At 38.4% G+C, this 27,441-nt stretch overlaps 1 protein-coding gene across 1 annotated transcript in view; it reads left to right on the top strand.

The window, feature by feature from the left end:
• TRPA1 (transient receptor potential cation channel subfamily A member 1) overlaps nucleotides 1-27,441 on the top strand; it is a gene marked incomplete at both ends in the record, with an annotated part of 47,638 nt that overhangs the window by 3,797 nt on the left and 16,400 nt on the right. Inside the window, 14 exons of the mRNA XM_081071015.1 lie at nucleotides 3,802-3,961; nucleotides 6,390-6,565; nucleotides 9,965-10,072; nucleotides 13,028-13,136; nucleotides 13,335-13,480; nucleotides 13,920-14,056; nucleotides 16,817-16,865; nucleotides 19,640-19,739; nucleotides 20,377-20,477; nucleotides 21,531-21,700; nucleotides 21,787-21,951; nucleotides 23,534-23,651; nucleotides 24,576-24,742; nucleotides 26,115-26,208. Of these exons, the coding sequence (XP_080927141.1) occupies nucleotides 3,802-3,961; nucleotides 6,390-6,565; nucleotides 9,965-10,072; nucleotides 13,028-13,136; nucleotides 13,335-13,480; nucleotides 13,920-14,056; nucleotides 16,817-16,865; nucleotides 19,640-19,739; nucleotides 20,377-20,477; nucleotides 21,531-21,700; nucleotides 21,787-21,951; nucleotides 23,534-23,651; nucleotides 24,576-24,742; nucleotides 26,115-26,208 (1,800 nt within the window). The remainder of the gene's footprint in view (nucleotides 1-3,801; nucleotides 3,962-6,389; nucleotides 6,566-9,964; nucleotides 10,073-13,027; nucleotides 13,137-13,334; nucleotides 13,481-13,919; nucleotides 14,057-16,816; nucleotides 16,866-19,639; nucleotides 19,740-20,376; nucleotides 20,478-21,530; nucleotides 21,701-21,786; nucleotides 21,952-23,533; nucleotides 23,652-24,575; nucleotides 24,743-26,114; nucleotides 26,209-27,441) is intronic.

Genomic DNA, 27,441 nt, shown 5'->3' with positions numbered 1-27,441 from the left:
CTTTCCTTCCTTCCTCCCTCTTACCCTCCCTCCCTTCCCTCCTTCTTCTTACCCCCTCCCTTCCATCCTTCCCTTTTTTGAAAAAAATTACTTATACATGAAAGAATCATGGAAAATAAGTATCCAAATGTGTAGTGCACACTTAGCATAGACAATGTTAAGAAATAATTACAGACTTTCTCAAACTGTGTGTGTGTGTGTGTGTGTGTGTCTTAGAGCCCTTTTAAACGGAAACAATAGGAGGATTCCAAAGAATGCTTGTTTATGGAGTTATAGCTACCAGTACTTACCTTATTAGAAGTTAAAGTGGGGAGACATTTAAAAATATGAGAACACACTGCACGCATTCCAGTAACTGTCAGCTCTGTGATGTCAGCACACATCTGTGGCTTCTGGAAAACTCCACCATGCACGTGTGAGAGACAGAGAGAGTCTGGACTGAAGGATGGCATCCATGAAGGCCTGGAGGAGGAGGGGAGGTTTAGGAGGGCTATGGGAAGATGGGAAACAAAGACTGGAAACAAGGAAGGCGAGAAGGGTGCATTCGTCCAGGTGGAAAACCTGGTGAAGGTCAAGTACAAACGCACACAGCAACACAGCATGAGGTGGGGAGAAGAGCCTGCTGCCGAGGGACGACTGTGTGCCAGACAGGGACACGTCCCCAGAGTGGTTCCAGCCTCAGTTTGAAGTCAAAATCTGCAATTTAATTTTGGCTTTGGCCTTACTTTTGGCACCAAATATCAGAATACCTAATTCGATGTGATTTCTGGAGCCTGCAAACTGGTGTGTGATCCATGATACCTTCATATCTAAACCATGGAAAAATGTTACCAACAGAATAAGATATGTCTGTCATAGGTATGGATAATATCTAAATGTTCATTTTCAAATGTAGGCAAGAATTCTAGGAGCAACTTCGAATAAAAATCTTGTCAGTCAGTTGAAGTATTAAATATGATTTCTTTTTTTTAATTAAAGTTTATTGTGATGACAATTGTTAGTAAAGTTACATGGATTTCAGGTGTACAATTCTGTATTACATCATCTATAAATCCCATTGTGTGTTCACCACCCAGAGTCAGTTCTCCCTCCATCACCATGTATTTGATCCCCCTTACCCTCATCTCTCACCCCCCACCCCCTTAACCTCTGGTAACCACTAAACTATTATCTGTGTGTATGAGTTTTTGTTTCTCATTTGTTTGTCTTGTTCTTTTGTTGTTTTTGGTTTATATACCACATATCAGTGAAATCATATGGTTCTCTGCTTTTTCTGTCTGACTTATTTCGCTTAGCATTTTATTCTCAAGATCCATCCATGTTGTCACAAATGGTGCTATTTCACCTTTTCTTACCACCAAAAGTATTCCATTGTGTATATATACCACAACTCTTTATCCATTCATCCATCGAAGGACATTTTGGTTGTTTCCATGTCTTGGCCACCGTAAATAAAGCTGCAATGAACATTGGAGCACATGTGTCTTTATGGATAAATGTTTTCAGATTTTTGGGTAGATACCTAGGAGAGGGATTGCTGGGTCATATGGTAATTCTTATTTTTAATTTTTTGAGGAAACTCCACACTGCCTTCCATAATGGCTGCACCAGTCTGCATTCCCACCAACAGTGTATAAGGGTTCCTTTTTCTCCACAGCCTCTCCAACACTTGTTACTATTTGTCTTGTTGATGATAGCCATTCTAACTGGGGTGAGGTGATACCTCATTGTGGCTTTTATTCGCATTTCTCTGATGATTAGTGATGTTGAGCATTTTTTCACATGTCTATTTGCAATTTGTATGTCCTCTTTGGAGAAATGTCTCTTCAGGTCCTCTGCCCATTTTTCAACTGAGTTGTTTTTTTTGTTGTTGAGTTGCATGAGTACCTTGTATAATTTGGATATTACCCCCTTATCGGAGGCACTGTTTGCAAAAATCTTCTCCCATTCAGTTGGTTGCCTTTTTATTTTGTCGATGGTTTCTTTTGCTGTGCAGAAGTTTTTAAGTTTCATATAGTCCCATTCGTGTATTTTACTTCCATTCTTTGCCTTTGGAGTCAGATTCATAAAATGCTCTTTGAACCCAAGGTCCATAAGTTTAGTACCTATGTTTTCTTCTATGCAGTTTATTGTGTCAGGTGTTATGCTTAAGTCTTTGATCCATTTTGAATTAATTTGGGTACATGGTGACATATAGCAGTCCAGTTTCATTCTTTTGCACGTGGCTATCCAATTCTCCCAGCACCATTTATTGAAGAGGCTGTTCTTTACTCCATTGTATGTTTTTTGCTTCTTTGTCAAAAATTATCTGTTCATATTAAATATGATTTCTAATGAATGATTTTGAAAACTCTTAATTTTTCTGTAAAACAGATCTTAAGCATTTTCCAAGTAGTTGAATAGGGAAATAGAACATCGGTTAATACAGCTATTAAGAAAGGATACACTAGTTAATTTTAGAAAGAACATAATATACTTTTTGACCCAAAATATTTATGAAAATTTAAGTCATAACGCAAGGCAGGGTCATAGAGGCAAGTGTATGACATGAAGGCTTTTGTAAAATTGTTTGCTCTAGTAACATCCTTAACATAAAATAAGATGATTCTTAAAGATTTATTTATTTTTTCAGTAAGTTAATTCTCTTTTAGTCATGATCTTTTCAAGAAAAAGACCTATCTGGGAATTTCTGTTCCTGTCTTGTGAGAATGAATCAAAAGCAGAATATCGACAATGACACTTTAAAATTGCCCAGGGAGGAAACATAATGTCATTTGTGATAAATCATCTTCGGTCCAGTCATAATAAAGAATAGAAAGAGCATGAAGAAGAAAAGAAAGTGTTTGAGAAAAATGAGGTATTGAAAAGGTTCTTGCTCGTCCTCTGACATCCGTGGATGTGAGCATGTGTTTGGAATTACACGTTTACAGGCTGCTGATGGCAGCCATTCTACAGAGTCCATCTTAAACTTTACATTACTCTGTCGCACCATCCATTGTATGAGGGTGGTTCCAGCTTCAGCTTCTAGTGTGCGTTGATTTTTAGCATTCATCACTCCTCCAGAATATATATTCCATGTACCTTCTGTTCAAATTCTGACTTCGCCCCTGACCCTGTGCCTTTGGTCAAATGATGTAACATCTCGCTGTTCTGACGTCTGGCCCTAAGTAAGTGCGCAATCATGCTAGCCCTTCCATGCAGGGAACAATGCGGAGGTGAACCTGACCTCACTTGGCCTGCTGCGGGCAGGACCCCGGTAAGAGGAATACTCATTCCCAGGGGTGAGGGGGAGGCCATTCTAGATACTGACCAAGTGAGTGACACGACGGTGCTTCATGTGATTCTGGCTCTGGTATATACGGAAGGAACACGGGATGGGAACTGACTATAGGCAGGAAGGCCAAAGAGAGCACAACAGTTTAGATTCCTGGACTTAATCCTTGTATTCATGAACACAAGGATTTTTTACATAACAACATCCCTCAGGCCGTCGTTTAAGTACATTTTCACCTGGCCAAGAGACTTCACTATACCTATTTGTTCACTATGCTTATTTTCACTATACTTATTGTTTCTCAGATCATATCCCTCACATTTACTTCAAAACTTCTCTCTAGGCCTCTATTTCTATAGCATATACACGTTTATAATGGGAAAATCAAATCATTTATTCAATGTAGTTATCAATGTTACCTGATCGTAAGCAGGACAGTTTTGGGTCATAGTAACTTTTAACGACTAACTTACATTAACAAGTTTTACATAGGCTTGTTAGAGGTAGCATGTTTTATATACTTCTAGGTGGTGTTTGAAGGAAGCGCAAGTGAGTTAAAAAGCTGTATGAAGAAGCAAAAGAAATTACACAAATACGATGATGTGAACGCCTCCCCCTTGCACCATGCTGCAGAAGAAGGTCAAGTGGAGCTGATGGAGATGATTATCCATGACTCCTCTTGTGAAGGTAAGAAAATGTCAGTCACAGTGATTGCTACTTGTCCATCATTCCATTAGACTCATTGGGAAGAGGGGTACAAAGTTATTTGGAAGGTAGATTATTCTAGATTATAAAGCGCCTGACTATCCCTACAGGCCGTTGTTGCTCAATTTTTTCCACTGAAATACTGCCAAGGCTGGTGCAGAGACCCGGGACACTGCACAGCAAGCACAGATTTTCTTTGAATTTTTCCAATAGGTTATGAAAATTCATACACATTTTATGTATCCTTCTATACTATTTCCATTGAGGACATTCTCCATTTCAATTGCTTATCACTGAACAAAACTGACACTCTAGAAGATGTGACATCCCCCGGCACCCCACCCCCACCGCCCCATACACTGAGCCTCATTTGAGAAACCCCACTATAGTCAAATAAGGAAGGTGGATACCCCAGAGATGTAAGAAGTGAGGATAATTTAAGGTGATGTTGTCAATGTTATGGAAATGCATTGGAAGTGGAAGCCCAATTAGAAAGCTATTTCAGTGTAAAGAGACGATGAGCGTCCACCAGGGTTCTGAGATTGGAGTAAGGAGAAAGGGAGAGATTCAAAAACTATTTTGCACGTAGAGTCCGCAGTGCTTGGGAAAAGATTGAATGCAAGGAGGAAGTGGCAAGGAGTTGAGCTGACATGGAGACTCCTAATTTAAGAGATTAGGCTAGTAGTACAACCATCCAGAAAAGCAGGCATAGAAGAAAACCAAAGAAACATGAGTGTGGTATGGGAGGAGATAATGAACTGGGTTTTGGTTGGACTGAGTTTGAAATGCCCAGGGGACTTCTACTTGGAACTATCCAGTAGACAACTAGAAATATAGAAGGAAAGGAGCCAGCCCTACAGGGATACTTGCATGGGAAGTAGCTGCGACTGTGGACATGCATGGGAGTCCTCTAGGAGACCATAAAATTGCCAACAAAGGTAGCAAAGGGGAGAGTACCAACATTAAGGGTCAGGTGGCAGAGGAAAAGCCAGCAGTGAGGGTGAGAGAGGATACACACCACAGGGGAGGGGTTATTGGGATAGATGAGTTAGAAGGTCATCTGCCACAAAGAGATCCAGTAGGAACAAGATCACAATACACCCTTATGGTAGAAAGCCTCAAGGACCTCTGTAAAAACGATTTCTGCAAAGTGGTGGAGATAAAAGCCAAATTCAAGTTATCCAGTTAGTGAATGGAAGTCTGTAAGTGTAAGCCCCTGTTTAATTAAGTTTGGTGTTGACTGAAACACCAAATAAAGTGCTTTGTCTTGATCAGACAGAATGGTCAAGAGGGGGTGTGTGTGTGTGTGTGTGTGTGTGTGTGTGTGTGTGTGTGTGTGTGTGTGTTATAGAGAATGAGGAACTTGTCATGAATGAAAGGATACAGTGCAGAGATAAATTTTAAAAAGGACAGCCATGACATCATGGTTCCAGGTACTGTAGATGGTCCCCAAATCATTTTTATAAGTGGCTATTTTTCCTCCTCTTCAGACATGAAAATGTACTGCCACTAATTAAAATGGTTGAGAAAGCTATCAGTTAATGTCTATTTTAGAATAGCTGAAAGATACTGCAGTATGAAAGGGCATATTGTTATGCTGAGCTCAAAGGGGAAACAGTGCAATATATTGTATTGTAGAAATACATGGAAGTCACGTGTGATAGCAGCGGCTCAAGCTCATTCTTGCGGTTTATTAGTGGTGTGTCTTTTTTCTCATTAACATTTTTTGAAGCACTGATATGGGCCAAGCACTCTGCTAACATCTTTGAAGACATGATTTCATATTCTCCTCCCAATATAGCAAGTATATATGTGTTTTCTTTCCCTCCCTCTCTCCTCCCCCCACACCCCTGCCCCATTTTTTTTTTTTACCAAGTTTGAATATGAGAGAACCAAAGTTTAAAGAACTAAGGCACCTTACTGAACCCCTTACTAGCTGTGTAATGTTGGCGAGATTGGGAACCGCTCTAGGCCTCAGTGTCTTCATCTTTCTGAAAATGGTCCTGGTTGCTTGTGGGCTGTTGGAGGGTGAACGGAATAATGCTTGGATGGATCCTGGTAGAGGGCCTGGAATATAATTATTGCTTTTATTAAGCTCAATATGTTACAACAATCCCCAAATTTATACCATACATAAAAACATGTAGTGATAGATCTGTTTCTTATCGATGCTATACATAGATGGCTGTTTCTTCATTTGACAAAGTCAGTGTCATAATTCTGTGCAGCCCCTACAGATGTCTGTTAGCTGTTTCTTCAGAACTGAAGCTGTACTTGTATTTTTCATAAGGAAGGTGGTGAAGCCTGTCACAGTAGCGCTTGGCACTGAGCGGCGAACTGAATAGGGAGGCAGTGGGTGTTCAATCCAGTCCAAGCAAAACCTAACCCCTATTTTGCTCTCTTTCTCTAGTGCTCAATGTGATGGATAATTATGGAAATACCCCTCTGCACTGGGCTGCAGAGAAAAACCAGGTTGAAAGTGTTAAGTTTCTTCTTAGCGAAGGAGCCAACCCAAACCTCCGGAACAGCAACATGATGGCACCCCTCCATCTCGCTGTGCAAGGCTTGCACAACCAGGTGGTGAAGGTAAGCGTGGCCTGGGACCCATGTGAGCCATGTCCGCTGGGGCCAGAAAGGCCCAGCTAAGCTGCCAGGGCAAATAAAATGCAATGATTACACCATTAGCTTGACTTCTGACCAACTGATGATGATGATGATGATGATGATGATGATACAGTATTATCTTTCTCAAATAGTTCTTATTTCCCAAGCATTCTTCTCAGGGCTTTGTACGTTTTAGTTGTTTTCAAATCCTCATTTAAACAAACCATGACGGAACACAGTTATTATTCCCATTTGAGAGCGGAGAAAACTAAGGCACAGAGAATTAAATCCCTTGCCTTATGTTCGTATAACTGGTGACAGTAAGAATTAGTACTTTTGTTCTTCTCTTTATGTTAGCAAGTGAACGCCTCATGGCTTTTTCTTGACTGACTTAGTGATTTAAAGGAGGAAGGTGATGAGCGCTTCAGGGAACACAGAACATGTAATTATGATTTACTCTTTTGGTTTGAGTGGATGGCATGTGATAGTCTTAGCAGAAGACATTGTGTTCCTGTTGGGAAATATCTTACTGTTTTTCAAGGCTTTATTTTTTTAAGAGTAAGTTTGATCAAGTGGATAAAACCGTGGTAAATGCCTAAAGGGTAAAGTTTTTAAGTCATGGCTTTTACACTATATCTCAGAGTCTCATAGACACACTAGAAAACACACATGCTTACTTAAAGAGGAATGCAGTTTACAAATGGATCATACACCAGAACTATATAGCTGTCTCTGTCCTATTATAATTCTAATTCATAGCATAGGACATTGTAATCACGTGTTCATGGGCTTCTCTTCCCCTCTGGCTGGTTATCCTTCAAGTAGGGACTGTGTGTGACTCATCTCAGTAGCTCCAGGCTTCAGCCCTGCTGATAAATGATGGCTAGTGAATGCATGAATGGATAAATGAACAAATGAGTAAATCTGGGTTCTGGCTGAAGGAGAGGGGAGAGTTTAGGTATCAGAACCTAAGAAGAGGAGTTAGGATGACCCCTTGAGGAGGTTATTGCAAAGGCCCCTGGCAGTGGCCTGTTTTTTAAATTCCTAAATTATTCATGAGCCAGAAATTGCTTCTATATCATCTAGGTTGGGCCACTAGTGACTGCAAGGACCCCACCCCCAACCCCCAGAGATGTCATGAAGTGTTTCCCCAAGGAACTCTTGGGCTTCCTCTGAAGGCTCTTTTCAGAAACAAATGCCCACTGACTTAATTAATCTTGGCTCCCCCAAAAGTGTGACTTGGGAATCGAAAGGCAGGTAGCAGTTGAAAGGCTACTGTTCATTAGAAATCACAATTCTTCAGGCCAACAAATACAGAAAGGTAAGTGTCACATAGAACAAGAAAGGAAAGCTTAGAGATAGGCCCATAACTGATTTATAAATTCGAATGGCAGCTATAACAAAGATTGTCCTGGTGACACCAGAACAAGAAGAAAAATTGGGTTATAAGACAACTGAAGACATCTCTCCTTGGTCTTACCAGCTATAACTGCATCTAAAAATATTTTCAAATCCCTCTGCTCCACCTGAGATGAATAACAGAAGGTGAGGAGTTCGGGAGTGTCTCTCTGTGTGCTTGCAAACAGCCTTCCTCCAGGCCTGCCTCTCCCAGCGATGCCCATGGGTCAGACCTTTACCGCACCAGTTCTGGCTAATTTAGAATGCTTTTCCATGGTCTGGTCCGCCAGCCTTTCTCCACATCTTCTATTGCTGCAAATATAATTGTAAATAAGAAGTTGTTACCTGCGGGTCACCTCCAGTTCCTGTGGTATGCGCAGCGTTCCCTGGGGAACACTGGCTTGGTCCTTAGGAGGTGGCCTTGTTCCTTAGTGCCCCACAGGCCTTAGTCCTTGGGGCTTAACCCCAAAATATCCAGTGGCTTGACCCTCCCATGAGGCTTCTGGGATTCTCACCAAAGGGACCTCTGGAGGCCTCACCTGAGAACCTCCAGACTTGCCTGGTTACAGCTGAATTTGAAGTGGGTTCACAGGTTAGTTGTTCTCCCTGGGACCCCTGCCACATGCAATTTAACGCAGCATTTGGAAAGACTGTGCTTATGGGACTATAGCAATGACTAAGCTAATATATGCTACACATCTATGATCTATGATTCTAAGAGGGCAAAGATAAAAATCTCTGCTTCCAGACTTGGGTGGGTTCCTTTACGTGTGAATCCAGAGTTTCAGAACAGAATGTGAAGTCACTCACGTCCATCAAAGGACGCCGGGGTTCTCATTTCCCTTCGTCCATCAATAATTCCCCTATGTGTCTTATTTACTAAAATCTCAGTTTAGTTTTCTTTCATAAGCAGAGCTAATTAGTACACTGAGTTCATTTGCTAACACATTAGCACACATTCCATTAACAGGAGGCTCTGGTAGGAGGTTTATGCCTTTTTTTTTAAGGCAAGATGTTTAGGAAATAGCTTGTTTTAATAAATTCTTTTTTAAACAATTTCATTATAAGGACATAGTATAGTTTTATCACAGACTTGCAGCAAGAGACAAGGCTGCTAGTAAGCCAAGTCAAAGATTTGTCTCGTGGGAGGGACACTTATGTGAGATAATTATTAGATTTACTATAAAATAAAGACTGGTTAAAGATCTGTAGGTTCTTGGCCAATAATCAGCTGGAACTCAACCAGATGAGGGGTTTCATTCCCTTCATCCCTTCAGTTTAATTCCCTCAGAAAAATTCCTTAACTATTTTATCAGGAAAGCTAATTTCTTACATCACAGAAAAAGTTTCTGTTCCGGACTAGGTCTGAATTAATTGAGTTAAACTATATCAGTATTACCTGAAACTCTGTTTTCTCCATTGAAGAAAATGGACTTTTGATTGACATTTCCCAAAATACTTGTTATCTAGGTGGAAAAAAAAATGACTAGAGGGATAAAAAATAAAACATTTCTTCCTCCTTCCCTCTCTCCCCTGTTCATCCTCTCGCCCTCCCTACCTCCCTTCCTTTCTCCCTCTCTCCCTTCTTTCCCTCCCTTCTACCTCCCAAACCCACACATTCCAGATGCTCCACAGATTTTTCTTGAAGATACTAGTTAACATAGCTCACTTAATACATGTGAGAAATATCAAGTGAGCTCCGTTAACTAGTATCTACAATTCTTATTCTATGTCCAGTTCCACAACTCCACATTGCCCTAACTGATGGGATACAGACATCACCATTATTTCATTTATTTGAAAAATGTATGTAGTACCCGCTGTGAGCAAGGTTTTGTGCCAGATTGTATGGGAGAGGGGTGCAAAAAGATGAATAAGGTTATGGTCCCTGGCATTGGAGAGTTTATAATCAAGTGGAAGACAAGTACCCTGTTTGGAAACCTGCAGGTTAACCTTTGACAGTTGTTACCCTCTTTTGTATAGGTCTTGATTGAGCACAGCAGTACGAATATTAATTTGGAAGGAGAAAATGGAAATACAGCTGTGATAATCGCATGCTCCAAAGATAATAGTGAGGCGCTGCAGATGTTGGTTTGTATTTTAATCATATTTTTTTCTGTTTTCTTTCCCTTTTCATTGTGAAAGGGAATTCATTGTGACAATATGAATCATCATTATTTACAACTCTTAGTTTCTCTTCTTCGCCAAATATGAAATGTAGAGAATATGTCATAAAAAAGTTCTACGTTCTTGCGTATGAACACAGCCCTTAGATCTGAAATGGATCTGAGATAGCTTACAGAATCCTAACAGGGAAGCACTAAAGAAAATGTGAGAAGGTCAAAGTGAACAGAAAGTATCGACAGGAAAAATTAAGGTGAAGCTGGTAGTCAGGCAAGAATAAAAAATACAGTATAATAGCCTGTATGTGAATAAACATGGATCACACATTTGACTCTGAGCTTCTGGATAAGTCAAAGGAAAGGTCAATATAGTCAACTGCAGACTTATTGTTGGGCCCATGAAATAAAAGCCAAGAGAAACATAGCTGTTCATGTCGCCAAGATGAGAAGAAATGATTGCCATGGGTTCTCACCAAGGGAGCCCTGTGTGACAATAATGGGTAAGGCCTTAACCACAGTCCTGAAAGCAGGCCAGCCCTCTCTCTGGGGTGATACTTCCTGGGGTAGAACTCTGGGCACACCTTCCTGTTCCACGCAATGCCCCTTCTGCATGTGATACTAGAATTCTAGTCAATAGCATTCTCTCAAATATTACTTAATCACTTGTATATTATTCAAGCCACGTTCTATGCTTTTACCACTTGTTTTTCCTTCCCCACCTTCCCAGACAATCTGAAAATGAAATAAAAGAATTTTAAAATCACTCACTATTTACATTTACAAATATGTTCTAACATATTCACTGGATGTCTTAGAGAAAAATGGATGTTTTTATAAGTTGTCATGATTGGATCACAAAGAGAATAAGAATAAATTAACTAACATTCAAACCAAGAATTTAGAAAAGAGCCTCAAATAAACCAAAAGAAAATCAGAATAAATAAATAATAAAGTTGAAAAAAATTTTTTGGAATTGTTTGATAAACTAAGAGTTATTTCTTTGAAAAAGATAATGAAATAGACCAAAAAAAATGGCAAGTCTAACTAAATCAGAAGAAGATAAAGCATAAATAACTAAACACAGTTAGAAATAACAAAGGGATTTACCTGGAAATGATGGTAATTTTTAAATGACAAAACATCAGTATCCACAATTATATCTTAAAAAATTTGAAAATCCTTTTTAAGGGATTAATAGCTGAAAGTAATTAAAATTTTAACTAAAAAATTAACTAAAAAATTAACTAAAATTAACTAAAAAAAGGAAAGACCTATAGGAAACCATAAAATGTTAATATTAGCTGGCTCTAGGTAATGGAGTCAGCTAATGTTACATGCTCTTATAGATTGCACAAGTTCTTCCAAACTTTTAAGAAAAATGTTTCTATTTTAAGTACCCTTCTCATAGCACAAGAAAAACAGTGAAAACATCCAGGTTAATTTTATGAAACAAATGTAATAATAATTTCAAAACATGAGAGCTCGCCCCAAAAGAAACATGTAGATGAATTTCACCATATAAATAAATAGAGATGCAAAATCTTAAAAATATTAGCAATTAATTCATCAAAATAATTAGAAGAAAAACACAAAATACGTATTGGCTTTATGCAGAGAATATACAGCTAGTTCAATATTGGATTATGATGAATCAATTAGCCTGAGCAGGCAAAGCATATGATTACATCTATAATTTATTAACTTTAAATGGACACACGTTTATCTATAAAGTACTCTTACAAATCTGTAAGATGACACTCCATAGAAGATTGGCGAGGGGCACATAAAGTTTAACTAATTTCTCTAATCAAAGAGAAACCTGTTAAAACAATGAGATATTTTTTTCATGTATTGGAAGGATGAAAAAACCTTATTGCTCTGCAGTGTTAGAAAAATTTTGATGAGTTGGGGAATTTCATTCACTGTGGATGTGAATACTTTTTACTCACTGATTCCAATTCTTGGACTACATCCCCAGGAGATAATGAAAGTGATCATTGACTTCACATCAGTGGTATTATATATCTCACAGGGAGAAAACTGAAAACAAAAACAAAAAATTGAAGTTCAATTAATAAGATTCATAAAGTTTTGTGTACCCCAAAATAGAATGTGTACTTGATAAAATCATATTTTTAAAGAATATTGTTAAGTAAAAACTTTTTTGAACAGTATGATCACACAGTATACACATAAAAATTACCAACGAAAGAACACAAAAAATACATTATTGTCTTCTGAAGTGTAAACCAGCGCTATCCCTAGGAGGTGACATTACAGGTAATATTTGCTTCTTCATACTTTTCTGCTGCTTCATAATCTTTTCTTTAGTGACAATGAAAGGTACCTAAAACAAAACTGAAGTCCAATGATCTACAGAAAACAATAGTTGAAAATGATTCACTCAAAGGTCAAGGTAATATATGACTCCGTTCTTCCAACATCTTTTAGTAGAGAACATCCATTCACGAAAATACCTGATTTTCAGTTAACCACAGGACTAGCCTCATCCTTTCTTAATTGTACATAAATAAAAGGAGAAGAATCTGGGACATAGTGTTACTTTATTTGTACAAGGAATTGAGAATGGGTTTAGGAGGAGTCATGTTAGTGTTTATAAAATATCTCATTAATCCCATTGAAAAATGGGTTTAGTTTATTGGGTTTTGGGGTGTCAAGATTGATGTTTTTCTGTCTACACTGTTGGAAAAAACAAAAGGTCTCTAGTTCAGAACCTTAGCCTAGTTCCAAAATTACCATCTTACCTAGATTTCACATCATTTGAAGCTTTTCTCTAGTTTTACATAGGCACAGAATAGTGACGTGATCTGGGAGATGTATATAAATTCTTGTCCATCCTTGCGATGTGGGGCTAAACTTGTGTCAGTTGACATTTTTGTTGTTGTTCTTTCTTTTCTTCCAGTTAAATAAGGGAGCTAAGCCATGCAAATCAAACAAATGGGGATGTTTTCCTGTTCACCAGGCTGCCTTTTCAGGTGCCAAAAAATGCATGGAAATAATATTAAAGTTTGGTGAGTAGAATCTTTCCTATATTATATGCTGTAAAGAAGCCTAGACTGGTGGATGCTGTTAATTTGAAAAATATTTAATAGAATTTATACGTGGGCTTTTATGTAAGTCTACATGGGCTTTCTTTTTTCAAAAAAAAAAAACAATTCCTCTTATTTATTTATAATCTTTGCTATTTTGAATTTTATTTTCTTCTCAAGGTGAAGAAAATGGATATAACAGACAAGCTCATATTAACTTTGTGAATAATGGGAAATCCAGTCCTCTCCACATGGCAGTTCAAAGTGGTGACTTGGAAATGATTAAAATGTGCCTGGACAATGGTGCACAGTTGGAACTGATAGAGGTAATTAATGTACATGAGATTTTTATTTTAGAATTGCCATAAATTATTTTCCAAAATGCTTTATAGAGCTTTTATAGTTCCTTAGATTGAAATAGATATTTCCTGCTGTGCATATAGAAACAGGACGAGAATATCCCCAATGTCAGTCTATGTTAAGAATTGTGAGAGCTACTGAAAACAATTACAAACACAAACACAGATCCAGGAAAGATAATGATCCTGCTAAAGACAGAAGTACTGTCAAAGCTGTTAAGTGCTGTCACATTGCAGGCAAGGACTTTTATCCTGACTCTTTTCAGTAGATGAAACTGATTACTAGTCATCGTACATTCCATATTCCTTGATTTTGTTGACCTGGGAAGAAAAAGCTCACAGCTGAGTTTAGGTTATATCCTTAAATGGGGCTAGATATTGATTCTAGTATCCTGACTCTTTACAGAATGGGAAGTGCACAGCCCTTCATTTTGCTGCCACCCAGGGAGCCACTGAGATTGTCAAATTGATGATATCTTCCTATTCTGGGAGCAGCGACATTGTGAATGCAATGGACGGAAATGAGGAGACGCTGCTTCACAGGCAAGTTTCCTACTTCCCGTCTGTGCACAGAGTTTTGATTTTCAGGCGGTAAATTATCCTCTACAAGAAGGACTTGTACAGCAGAGATTCTGCAGTTCAAAGGAACAGATAACAAAGGTCCTATGGGTCAGCTGGGAACTACAGCTCCTCTGGAATCACAGTAGAATGTTAAGTAACATTCTTAACATTTTCATGGAATAAGATCTCCTGGGGCGTATTTTAGGTCAGTTCTTAGTCCCGTAGATCCAGGCTTGGGATTAACTGTCTACATGCTCAGGAAGTCAACAGGCATGGCTTTCCATGCCCTTTCTAATCTGTGGGTCTTATCCTCATTTTTGGTGAAGATAACGGAGCAGATCTATGCGGATGTTCCACTTTTCCCACCCTATTCCTCTTTCTGCCACTCCCACAATTATAAATGTTTTCAAAACATACTGCTTTAGAAGACGATACCCAAGCCCCACACAAGATAAATATTTCTGTAGAGTTTAACAGAAATTACACATAAGAGAAATAAAACATCTGATGCTGCTAGGACAGGAAACAGGCAGTGTAGACGGAGAATTCAGTTCCTTTGGGAAGATATGGACTAAAGTGCTTCTGGTGGGAGTGACAGAGGTGGCTGAGATGAGCCTTCTCAGTCTGTCTCTCTGTCCCTCACACAGACACACACACAGACACACACAGACACACACACACACACACACACACACACACACACACACTCAGCTGTGAGCATGCTGGCAGCCTGGAATGCCCGCAGGGAGCTGACATATACCTATTGGAAATCTACGGTATCCCTCAGGGAAAAAGAAACTCTAGCTACCAATATAAGACCTGGGTCTAAATCGATGAGGTGGGGGAATGAACGTACGCAATGGCAAACCATCACGCCAATGGGATATGCCTGGATAGAAAGGAACTCGAAGGAACTCACACTTAAGATGAGTTTGCAAACCAAAATTTCATAGCATAAAGGAACACTTACGAAAGACAACAAAATCAACAAAAGGCTACTTTACATCCATGGAACTAGAAATAAAAGGGTAATCTGAAAAATAATAAGGATTTTGAAGACGTTCAGAAATTTAAAGGAATGGATAACCAGTTTTGTAAAAATGAATAGATTAAGATAAAAGATTGTAAGAAACAAATTTGCATTTATGAATCGAAGATTGTTACATGAGAAAGATCCAGGTAGAAACCCTAGAAATGAAAAAAAAAAATCCTTTGAAATAAAACAAAAACTCAATAGACAGACTAACCTCTAGACTGGAGATTCTCAAACTGCTGCACATTAGAATCATATGAGGAACTTACAAAATCCCAGTCAGGTTCGTACCCCAAATTACATTAGAGTCTTTGGATAGGGTATCAGGAATTTTTAAAACTCTTTAAGTGATTCCAATATTTAGCCAATTTAGAAACGCAATTATCTGGATATAGTTAAAATGTGTCCATGTAGAGCATAGCTTTCGTATGTAACTATGCATAAGAAGGAATTATTTCAGAAAAAATAGATCCATCTACCTGACCCATATGTATCGTCAGCCTGGTGACAACTCTAGCAGGACATACTTAAATTGGACTGGCCAAAGATGTCTTAGATCAGTTTTAGTCTAATTCTGATAAACCTAATCCTGATCTAGGATCCTGGAATGACCTGATAACAAGAGACTTTTGGAATTTATATTGAGCTTCAAAGGAAAGTTTGCTCTTTGGGCTAGAATTCTTTTGGTTACTTTGGTAGTGCAAAGACCTCAGGACCCTGTTCTGGCTGAAACAGTGAGTTTTGGAGTCGGGGGAATGGGGTTCCAGCCCTACCTGACTATGTAACCTTGACAAATCCTTCAATCTCTCCAAGTCTCAGTGTCCAGCGCCTATTGAGTACTTGCACTTCTGACGGACTCCCAGGTGGTACCAGTGTTCTTGATTTGCAGCCCACACCTTGAGTAGCAAAGCTCTAGACTGGGGAGATATAAGAACAAATCAAATGGAGCCTTAATGTCATTATTTCTTTCCTAAAATTACTAAATGCATTTAATATAATTTAAATATAACACAATCTCGTGTGAATTTGGGGTGAATATTGGTAAGCTGATTCCAAGATTTATATACAAAGGGCTAAAAAGAGCTGACATATTCTTGAATGGAATAAAAGACATAAGATTGGCAATAGGAAACAAAGTTTTAAATCATTAGTATTAACATTTGTTCCGAGGACACTTTAATAGATTGAAAACTTTCTATTTGCTTTATTAACATTATTTTTATCACTGGATGTGAGAGAATACCAAAACGACTTCAATTCTCCCCACATTTTATTTTTAGCTTCATAAAACCTTAGGAGAGCTAACTCTGCCTTGTTGACTTTTGCCAAAGGGAGTTTTGAACACTGCAGATGAATTTTAGGCTTACCTTGCATGCCACTATTGTTATTCTCCATGGTCAACTGGGAATTACAATCAGTTCCGTTAATCTTTTATTTTAAACCCTTAGGAAAGATGTTACTACTCACTTCAGAACATGGAGAAAACAGGTTTACTAAAAGATGAGGAAGAAAATATTGTGATGCATTTGATGTTTTTCTATTACGATTACCCTAATCAGAATCAGTTACAGATTTTGAAAGGTTCTAAATTCTCTAGCATTTTATCATGCTATTACGTGATCATTGAAATTGACTTTCTGAATATAGTAGCTTTACTTTATATGTTTATATCAATAGTACCTTAACATGCTTATCATTCTTTTTTGCAGGGCCTCATTATTTGATCACCATGAACTAGCAGAATACTTACTTTCAGTGGTAACTATTCCTTTGACAATTTTTTCTTCCATTATTATTACAGTTGAAAGGCACTTAATTACATAATGTGAATTTTCAAAAGTTAACAAAATTTGTTTCTTGCTTATCAGCAGAAAAGTTTACAGAAAAGATGACGGACACATTGGCACATAGAGTGTATTGTGTATGAATATAATGGCCAAATTTCATTACCATCAAGTTACAAATACCATAGTGTACTTTTGGTGCCCATATCAGTGTGTTCCATGTGGGAAGTGGGTGGGTATAGGGCAAGGAAAGCTCTTGTGTGACCCACCTGGTTCCAGGAGTGTTAGGCTTGGCGACTCACTGACCCTTCTTCAGAATTAAAAATGTTGTCCAAGGATGTTTGTTTACAAGTAAAAGTATGAGATCATTTTCATTCTAAGAAGGGAAATCAGTTGGCTATTGAGTCAATTTTGAATAAACCCTCTGTATGCGTGAATGTGGGACATTTAAGCCCCGCCGTATCAGCAATGAATGCAGTGCCATTTGTAGTATTGACATGTGTTTGTTGTTAATAGCAACTTTGGGTATTTGATATTTACATAGAAGAATCCTGGGAAGACTCATAATATACCACAGTTTTGTCATGCGTGGTTACCTGGCAAGGGAACGGTAGCACAATCTAACCGACCACCATCGTGTTTTCAAAGGGGATACTGCTGACACCACCATCTGCATTCAGTGGGCACTCAAAGAACAGGGAGATATCCACAATCGGAGTGGAAGCTATTTTTATTACCCTGTCCTAAAGAGAATTTTTTCCCATTAACTTTATAAAAGCCTTTGTTTCTTGTCATATCAACTATTATAACCATAACATGTAACAGTAAATATTGACTTATTCATTTAACCACATAAGATGTGGGTGTTTTTTTTTTAATACAAATTTTCTTAAATATTTGGCTACAATTTCACTTTATGATTTGAAGTATTTCAATTCAATTATTTAATTTCATCAATTTTAGATAAAGTAGATTTTTTTAAAAAGTGAACGATGTCTTGTGAATGTTTTTAAAGTCACGTATATGCGATACATTTGGAAGATTTTTTTTTTATTATGGACATTTAAAAATCTTTTCTTACACTGGAAACTCCACTACTGCTATAGATCAAGGGTTTTATTATTTTTTTTATTTTTTTTATTATTATTTTTTTTAAATTAATTTTATTGGGGTGACAATTGTTAGTAAATTTACATAGATTTCAGGTGTACAATTCTGTATTACATCGTCTATAAATCCCATTGTGTGTTCACCACCCAGAGTCAGTTCTCCTTCCATCACCATATATTTGATCCCCTTTACCCTCATCACCCACCCCCCACCCCCTTACCCTCTGGTAACCACTAAATTATTGTCTGTGTCTATGAGTTTTTCTTTCTCATTTGTTTGTCTTGTTCTTTTTGGTTTATATACCACATATCAGTGAAATCATAGGGTTCTCTGCTTTTTCTGTCTGACTTGTTTCACTTAGCATTATTCTCTCGAGATCCATCCATGTTGTCACAAATGTTCCTATATCATCTTTCCTTAACGCCGAATAGTATTCCATTGTGTATATGTACCACAACTTCTTTATCCATTCATCTATCGAAGGACATTTTGGTTGTTTCCATGTCTTGGCCACCGTAAACAAAGCTGCAATGAACATTGGTGTACACGTGTCTCTATAGAAAAATGCTTTTATATTTTTGGGGTAGATACCCAGGAGAGCGATTGCTGGGTCATATGGTAATTCTATTCGTAATTTTTTGAGGAACCTCCACACTGCCTTCCATAGCGGCTGCACCAGTCTGCATTCCCACCAACAGTGTATGAGAGTTCCTTTTTCTCCACAGCCTCTCCAACACTTGTTACTATTTGTTTTGTTGATGAAAGCCATTCTGACTGGGGTGAGGTGATATCTCATTGTGGTTTTCATTTGCATTTCTCTGATGATTAGCGATGTTGAGCATTTTTTCATATGTCTATTTGCCATTTGTATATCCTCTTTGGAGAAATGTCTCTTCAGGTCCTCTGTCCATTTTTCAATTGGGTTGTTTGTTTTTTTGTTGTTGAGTTTCATGAGTTCCTTGTATATTTTGGATATTAGCCCCTTATCAGAGGAACTGTTTGCGAAAATCTTCTCCCATTCAGTTGCTTGTCTCATTATTTTGTCAATAGTTTCTTTTGCTGTGCAGAAGCTTTTCAGTTTCATATAATCCCATTTGTTTATTTTAGTTTTTACTTCCATTGCCTTTGGAGTCAAATTCATAAAATGCTCTTTGAACCCAAGGTCCATAAGTTTAGTACCTATGTTTTCTTCAATGCAGTTTATTGTGAGGGTTTTATTTTTATGGTTGAGGTAGTCACACAGTCTATGGCCAGTTGTCAGTCAAAAGACGAACATGTGAGACAACTTTTGTTCTTGAATCAAATATATGGTGATGGAAGGAGAACTGACTCTGGGTGGTGAGCACACAATGGGATTTATAGATGATGTAATACAGACTTGTACACCTGAAATCTATGTAAATTTACTAACAATTGTCACCCCAATACATTTAATAAAAAAAAAATTATGAAAGAATGCCTTCATTTCTGATGTTACAATGTATGAATTATAGGGAAGTTTCAAGCACTTCTGTGGTGGGTCATATGCTTGAATGATATTATGGGCACTCTCTCCCAATGTATTTATATTATTTACAGGTTATATGTAAGCTTATTTATCTATTCATAAGCATTTGTTGATAGCTTGTTTTATTTTAGGGAGCAGATATTAATAGCACCGACTCTGAAGGACGCTCTCCTCTGTTATTAGCCACTGCGTCTGCATCTTGGAATGTTGTAAATTTGCTCCTCTCCAAAGGTACCATGAGGGACCAGAGCCCTTAGACCTGCTACTTAATTTGGTTAGATAAACATTTATTATCTGTTTTGTGCCAGGCATTGGGCCAGGTGATAAAATGCAAACATAAATAGAATACTTCCCATGTCTAGAATCATGTTCAGTCAGTAAGGGATCGATGCTTGAAAAGATAATTCACAACAGTAATAGATAACATTTATAAAGCAATTATTACATCCCAGGCTGAACATTTTATCTACATTCTCTCAAAGGTTAGTTTTATGTGATGTGGGTACTAAAAGTGGCCCCATTTTAGATACTAACCTGATGTGAAGATAACAAAGAACCGAGGTGTCGTCTCCTCTTTTTTCTTGATATCTAAGCTTTCCAACTTTTTTTATGCTTTAAAAGGTAAGACCTCATATGTTAATTAATGTAATAAATCATATGTTCTTTCCTTTTACACACACACACCCATACAAACAAAGGTAAACCCATTTTTAAATATATTTAGTTTTCTTATCTAAACAGTTTCCTGTAAGTTAATAGTTGGCAGAGTTTAAAGTAAAATTTTTAAAATTTTCTTAAATTGAAAATCCACCATTGGCCATGCTTTAAATAAATGAGTAGAAGTTATATTTATATCGTGTTTTTTCAGGTGCCCATGTAGACATAAAAGATCATCTTGGACGTAATTTCTTGCATTTGACTGTACAGCAACCATATGGATTAAAAAATTTGCATCCTGAGTTTATGCAGGTAATGTACATGTATCTGTATGGAGTCCCATAAAATGAGTTGGGCTCAACAGAGAGTAAAGTGATTTTTCTTGGGATTTTTATTATTATGAAGGCTGATTCCAGAATTTAAAAAATATTTTAAAATAAAGATGCCATATTTGAATGTTTATTTACAACCTAGTGGTGATGATTATGATGATGAAAATAAATTATGCTGGGATTGAATTTTCCACGTTACAAAGGGTTCCCGTATATATCCCCGTATATATACGTATATCCCCGTATGTTCCTGTATGACTCATCTATATGTAGATAAGTCAGCTTTGCTTCCCTCTTTGACCATTATGAGTTGCCTATTAATGGAAAAGCCAAGTACACGCATGGATGAGCAATACTCCATCATCAATTAAGAAAATTGCTCAACATTCTTGACTTGTTGACATGTTGAAATTTTTATCTCCATATTTATATACGGCAGATAATATTTAATGAGTGACTAGTAGGTGTTATCTGAAGTGCATCATATTTTTATAATAAATAGATTTTAATATTGTCAATATCTTTAATAAAGAATCAAAAATGTATTTGAATATTTTAAACAAAAATAAAAATATGCTTATGGATGGGCTAAAGCTGCTCATTTGGCATTCATTTTTTATTTAATATTCATACAAAAGATAAAGTAAACCTAATTTTAACACCTCATCCTTTTTACCTAACAGAACACATGAGTATTCAGCTCTTCATTGTTATTTGGGGGGAAAATAGTGAAGGGAGGGGTGTGGAGGTCACGTGGTCCTTAGTCAAATACATTAGGAAAACGCTAGGTTAAAAATGTTAAATGCATTTCCCACTCTTAGGATTTCTCAGAGCCTTTACTATGGTAATGAGAGTCAGAGCACCATCGTCCATATTTATTTTACTTTAGAACCTTTCAGGTTACTTATATTTTTCCCCTCCAGGTAGACATACTGACCCTTGTTGGAAAACACAATTCTGCAGACTAGTTAGGAAAACACTATGATTAGCATGAGAGCAGCAGTATACTTAGAATATTAATTTTTTCCCATAGATGCAACATATTAAAGAGCTGGTAATGGATGAAGACAATGATGGGTGTACCCCTCTCCATTACGCATGCAGACAGGGGGTCCCTGTCTCGGTAAATAACCTCCTTGACTTTAATGTGTCCATTCATTCCAAAAGCAAAGATAAAAAATCACCCCTACATTTTGCAGCCAGGTAAGGGTCAGTCTATGTGACAGATGAGCATGTCTGCTTTCTGCTTAACACTTGCTTTGAAAATTATGAAACCTCATTTTTTCAAGTTACGGGCGTATCAATACGTGCCAGAGACTCCTGCAAGACATGAGTGACACGAGGCTTCTGAATGAAGGTGACCTTCATGGAATGACTCCTCTCCACCTGGCTGCAAAAAATGGGCATGACAAAGTGGTTCAGCTTCTCCTGAGAAGAGGTGCCTTATTTCTCAGGTGAGGGTACATCACTGGAATATTTAGATATTCTTTTAAACTGGCCATTTCCAGGCTGTTTTTCTATTTAATTTTTAATTATGGTATCTAACTTTCTATCTCACTAAGTACTTTTATCCATCTGATTCACTCCTCAAAACATACAACTTCTCAAATATTCAAAGAGAAGTTAGTATTATTGCCAATTGACGAATGAAGACATGGAGATTAACAGAGCTGAAGACCTTGTTTAGGGTCACAGAAGAAATGGCTTTGTGCAGAGTAGTTCCCAGAAGCTCTGAAACATAGTTCCTCATGTTTTACTTCATCATGCTACCATCTTTTATATGCAGATACAAAACTGTGTGTGTGTGTGTACCTGCACACACACCCAATACACACACGCCCCATACAAATGCAGAGACTCTACTTTTCATTCAGTCTGACGAATGGTAGACATAAAAAGCACCCTTTTAGGCTACAACATGAGATATCAAATATTCCTGAATTTCATTATACTTTAACACAAGGAGCAAAACCAAATTAAAATAATTAAGCATAATAAAAAGGTAGCATAATTAAATGACATCTTTGTAAAAGGAAAAGGAAAACCTAGAAAAGTTTTACAGTGATATGAGGCGCTACCTCCTAATTTCCCCCAGCTGAATGAGCAAAGAGCTAATTGGTCTAACGTTCAAAACTACACTTTCTTATCAGACACCGGTCCCAGCAATATCGTGACGCAGATGGGAATGGCATGCTCTGCTCAGTTCCTTCCTGCTTCCAAAGAAGGACCTGCAGAGGGGACCCCAATGGACCCAGCCAGAGACTTTTTGCTTAATTACATCGTAACTGAAATAGCAAGCTGGCTTTTGCACCCAAACACAGTTGTTCACTAGCACAGAAATTAAATTGAATCAGGACCTCACACTTTATTTTTCTATATCTAATTTGGGAAAATATCAAGACTTCTTTGAAGGTAATCCTAAATTTCTGTAAGGAAGGACAAACATATTCCCAAAGGGATTAAGGAAGCATCTTTGAAAGCTCAAGGGGAAAGATCTCCTCAGACTCGAACTCTTAGAAGAATAAGTGACACTAAGCTAAGTATCATCTAGTCGTGTATTATGAAATGATATTATTTATTGTTGTTGTTGCTATCAGGAACCAGTGGTCATGAAGACTGATACCACCATCATGGAAATTTTTTGATAACGATGCTCAATGAAAGAATAAAACAAGATTTAAAATAGTGTGTATAAGTCCATTACGGCCTTCAGAATCATAGGGATGACACAGACATGCTAACTCTAGCTTCACCCACCCCCAAGTGTTTGATAATGTATTTATATACTGTTATATTTTCATCTGCTAAATTAAAAAATATGTGTGAATCACATTGTAGGTGGATCACGTAAGCCCATTAGGCTTGAAATGAGGTCATTTGTTATAAATATGTCATAAATATTTAGTTGCTAGAAGTCAGACATACATTTTTATTTTTTTGGTCACGAGACCTACCTTTCAAATGGGTTGGCACGCTGGCCCACGTTTCATCTATCAAGTGAATGAATGCACGCACCTTTTCTTGTCTCTTGAGCAGTGACCACAATGGCTGGACTGCTTTGCACCATGCTTCCTTGGGCGGGTACACTCAGACCATGAAGGTCATTCTTGACACTAATTTGAAGTGTGCAACAGATCAGCGAGACGAAGAAGGGGTAGGTATCATGTTCCTCATACCCACCCCAACTCCTTGCCCAGAAGAAACTTCAGAAATTGCAAGCAAGCTGCCCTCTTAGCCACCCTCTTCCTTTCTTGCTCTGTGCATAGACTTTTATTGGGTTCTTACTATAATAGCAGACCCTTCGAAAGAGTGAGGAAGGTGTGAAAGGGGAACAGAATGAAAAGAGCCAGGGGGTTGAGGGCATGTTGAGGACATGTCTTCCGTCTGACAGAGACCGGTCCACATGCCTGTGTGGGCTGATGAGAAAATGCCACCACTCCCTGGTGAGCCAAGAAAAATGGAGAGGGCGGGGATGAGTCTTCACAAAACTGAGTGTATTTGATGTGAAGTCCTTATTTTGCCGTGATGTTCTTTCTCCTTTTTTGGAGGGTAACTATTGAAATGTAACGTCTTTCATGAAATATTGGGAATAGAAAACTGTCAGTCCTTTTAAAAATGTCTTTGTGTGGCAAAACTCAAGGCTACCTTATAGCAAGCTCTGATTTTTAAAAAATTTACAAGCCTGTGAAAACCCCAAATCTGGAAACCACTGCTCTACTAAATGATAATTCTCTCAGAACTATTTTCTTCTGTGTTCATGCCGGCACCCTTACCTTGAAAGTGTGTCCTTGGTCCTTGTGGAATCATCTCACTACAAAAACAAAGAAAACGAACCACTTGGAATTCACATATCCCCCCCCAGGCCTACCCTACCCTACCCACACCCCTGTCAGAACTATATACTCATGATTTTGAAGTTTGATTCTGAACACCAGTTTTAAATGTTATGCATTTTGGCAGTAAATACTTAGTTCTGTTCATAAGTTCTTTTAAGCAGTTCAACAAACATAAGCAGTAAAATAGCCAAAGGACAACCAGCCAGTGTCCCTGGGTTTTCGTGTTCTATTTTCTCCCACAGAACACTGCGCTTCACTTTGCTGCAACAGAGGGCCACGCCAAAGCTGTCGCCCTCCTTCTGAGCTACGACGCTGACATCGTCCTCAACAAGCAGCAGGCCTCCTTCCTGCACATGGCAGTTCACAATAAGAGGAAGGAGGTGGTTCTTACAGCCATCAGGAGCAAAAGGTACGCTGTCTTCCTGTGCACTGTCATGGAGGGTCCTCGGGCACAAGGGATGATTCACAACCTGGGAGGAACCGGAAAGCGAAAAAGGATAAGTTTCAGCTAATCAACATCTTTTACATGTCAGGTGTTGACGTACAATTTTTAATGAACTCTTGGGGTGACGGCAGATGTGCTGCATAGCCTCTCTGATCTTCAGTTGCTATTTCTAAATCATGGGAGCACAGTCTGCCTTTGTGGCTGTTGTGCGAGACTCGGGGCTCAGGCAAGTATAGTGCTGAATCCCAGGGTCATTGTCAAGCAAACGCCGCCCTGCCCTCCCTGGACTTCCCTGATAGTCTCCTGCCAACAGAAACCCCAGAACTAGATGTTGGTGAACATATTCTCCAGGTAAATCCATGTTGTTACTAGTGCCATCTAAGGGGATTTCCCTTAACACGTGATCCTTTGTGGTGGTAGCTTTTTGAATCAGCCTCCCAGGAGTTTTAATGATGAAGTTGGAGAGTTGTTTGTCACTTTGTGTGCAAAAACTGTCCTAGATGATCACGGATAGATATGTGCAAGGGCCCAGTGTCACCCAGTAGTGGACACAGGTTCAAGGCAGATTCAAGGCAGATCAGGCGCGTGTTTTTGAGCATGGACAGTTTCAAGTTTGCCCTGCTGGTCATTGTTTTGAAATAGCAGTCAATGCCCGTGCGCAACCAGTTTTCTACTGATTACACAGATATTCTAGATGGATTTGACTGATAGGGTTAACAGAAAATTACTCTGGGTAGTTCTTAGAACTAGTCTCCTGTTACACAGAGAGGCTTGTGGCGGTAAATGGGCTCTTCTTTCCTTCCTGCTGTAGATTTAGTTCCTCCTTGGTATCGTACCATCTCATCCTGTCCAACTGGATGGCAAGGAAGAACGAGGCAGACTCTGCAATGTGCTGGTAGAGCTCATGCTTGTTGATGCACTTGACGCATGTTATTTTGTAGTTTAATTCAATGATGTATACACAGATTAAATGTTCAATATCAGGTGCTACATACATACGTATGTGAATGTGAGTATCTCTACCCAACATGACCAGCTCATACAATTTCATGATTTCAGGAGGAATAAAAGGCAAAAGCCTACCTCATTAGAAGGTATTTAGAGAAAGAGAACAGTGATGATACCAGCCATCCTGGAATTGGCCCCCCATTCTCACTTCCATTAATGGACAAGGACCCTGTTAATGAATTGATCATACTTCCAATATGGCTTCCATCAGAACCGATTCAGGTTTCTCCTAAAGAATAATCTTGAATATCAACTGGCAGCTTTGTTGTTGTGGAGCACAGAAGGATTAAAACTTGTCTTTGTTTTTCTTTGTCTGTTTTTTTTGCAGATGGGAAGAATGTATTAAGGTTTTTAATCATAATTCTCCAAGCAATAAATGTCCAATCATGGAAATGGTAGAATACCTCCCTGAGTGCATGAAAGTAAGCTGTCCAAACAAAACTCCTTCTGGTATATGCTTGGCATATAATATAATGTGAGGATTTATTGTAATCACAACCTAAATAATAATAATTTCCATTTGCAAAAATAAAGTTTCTAGTTTTCTATAGGATATAGGGGAAGTTAGCCAACAAATATTGCAAAACGACCTACTTGGATTGAAGGATCCTGTTAGTTGTTGTGTGAACTATGGGAAAAGATGGGCAACACATTTTTTTCTTCAAGTAATCCAAATCTAGAGCAGAGACTCCTAATGGTGGTTGCCAGCCCAATAATTCTTCCAGATGTGTTTTTTAATGGAATGCATGTTACTGTTTCAAATTTGCACTAGTTGTTAACATTTAAAGCCAGGATGCTCCCTAGGGATCTGGATTATCTGGCTTCCTGTAAAAATCAGAAGAGCTGGGCTATCTTCTCACAAGGCAGAACTCGCTGGGCGAGGAGCAGCTGCTTCCTTCAGATGGGCAAGCACCTGCCCATTTGGCACACCTACCTCTTCCTTTTGTATACCAGCTCTAAAGCCTGGTATTAGTTGCCATGTATTGTCATTCTTGTGCAATTGCTTTCCTTGTAGTAGAGAGAGATTTCTCGATACATGCCTCTATCCAAAGTGTGAAGATAAAAGCGGCCTACAGAGAGCTCATGTTTCAAGAAGAATGGGGAAGAGCTCTTAAAGCTGGCACAGTTCATTCGTTTACACTGCTTGCCTGGTCTCTGTGAGCCTCTGAATGTGTGATTCTCTCTGTGAGAGTAAACCCAGCACATGACCGGACATCCACTAGAGAAATGCAGACAAACTGTGGAGCATGTGAGAGCTAAAGGATGCAGATAAAAGACCTCCTGGGAAAGCTGAGATTTGAGGACTGGGGCAGACATCAAGAAAAGGGGAATGACTTCAAATGTCATTCATAGGGAAAAATGTATTCAAATACAGGATGAAGCAGTGAGACATAGTGACACTGAGAATCGAGGACCAGATTTGGAGCCTGGTGGCCCTGGGACTTTGTCCTGGCTCTGCCCCATGCTCTGTTGCTTTTTTGACCTCTCTGAGCTTCATTTTCTAGTTTTGTTATCTCTACAGCAGTGATGCTCATACTGACATTGCAAAGTGACTACAAAAATTAGAGGTCAAATATATAAAGTATTTAGGAAAGTGTTTGGCCCATCCTACTATTTTTATGCTGCTTATGTGGTTATTAGTACTATACCACAAG

This window comes from Rhinolophus hipposideros (genome assembly GCF_964194185.1).
Source record: "Rhinolophus hipposideros genome assembly, chromosome: 13".
NCBI lineage: Eukaryota > Metazoa > Chordata > Mammalia > Chiroptera > Rhinolophidae > Rhinolophus > Rhinolophus hipposideros.
This window is presented reverse-complemented; position numbering and strand designations above follow the sequence as displayed.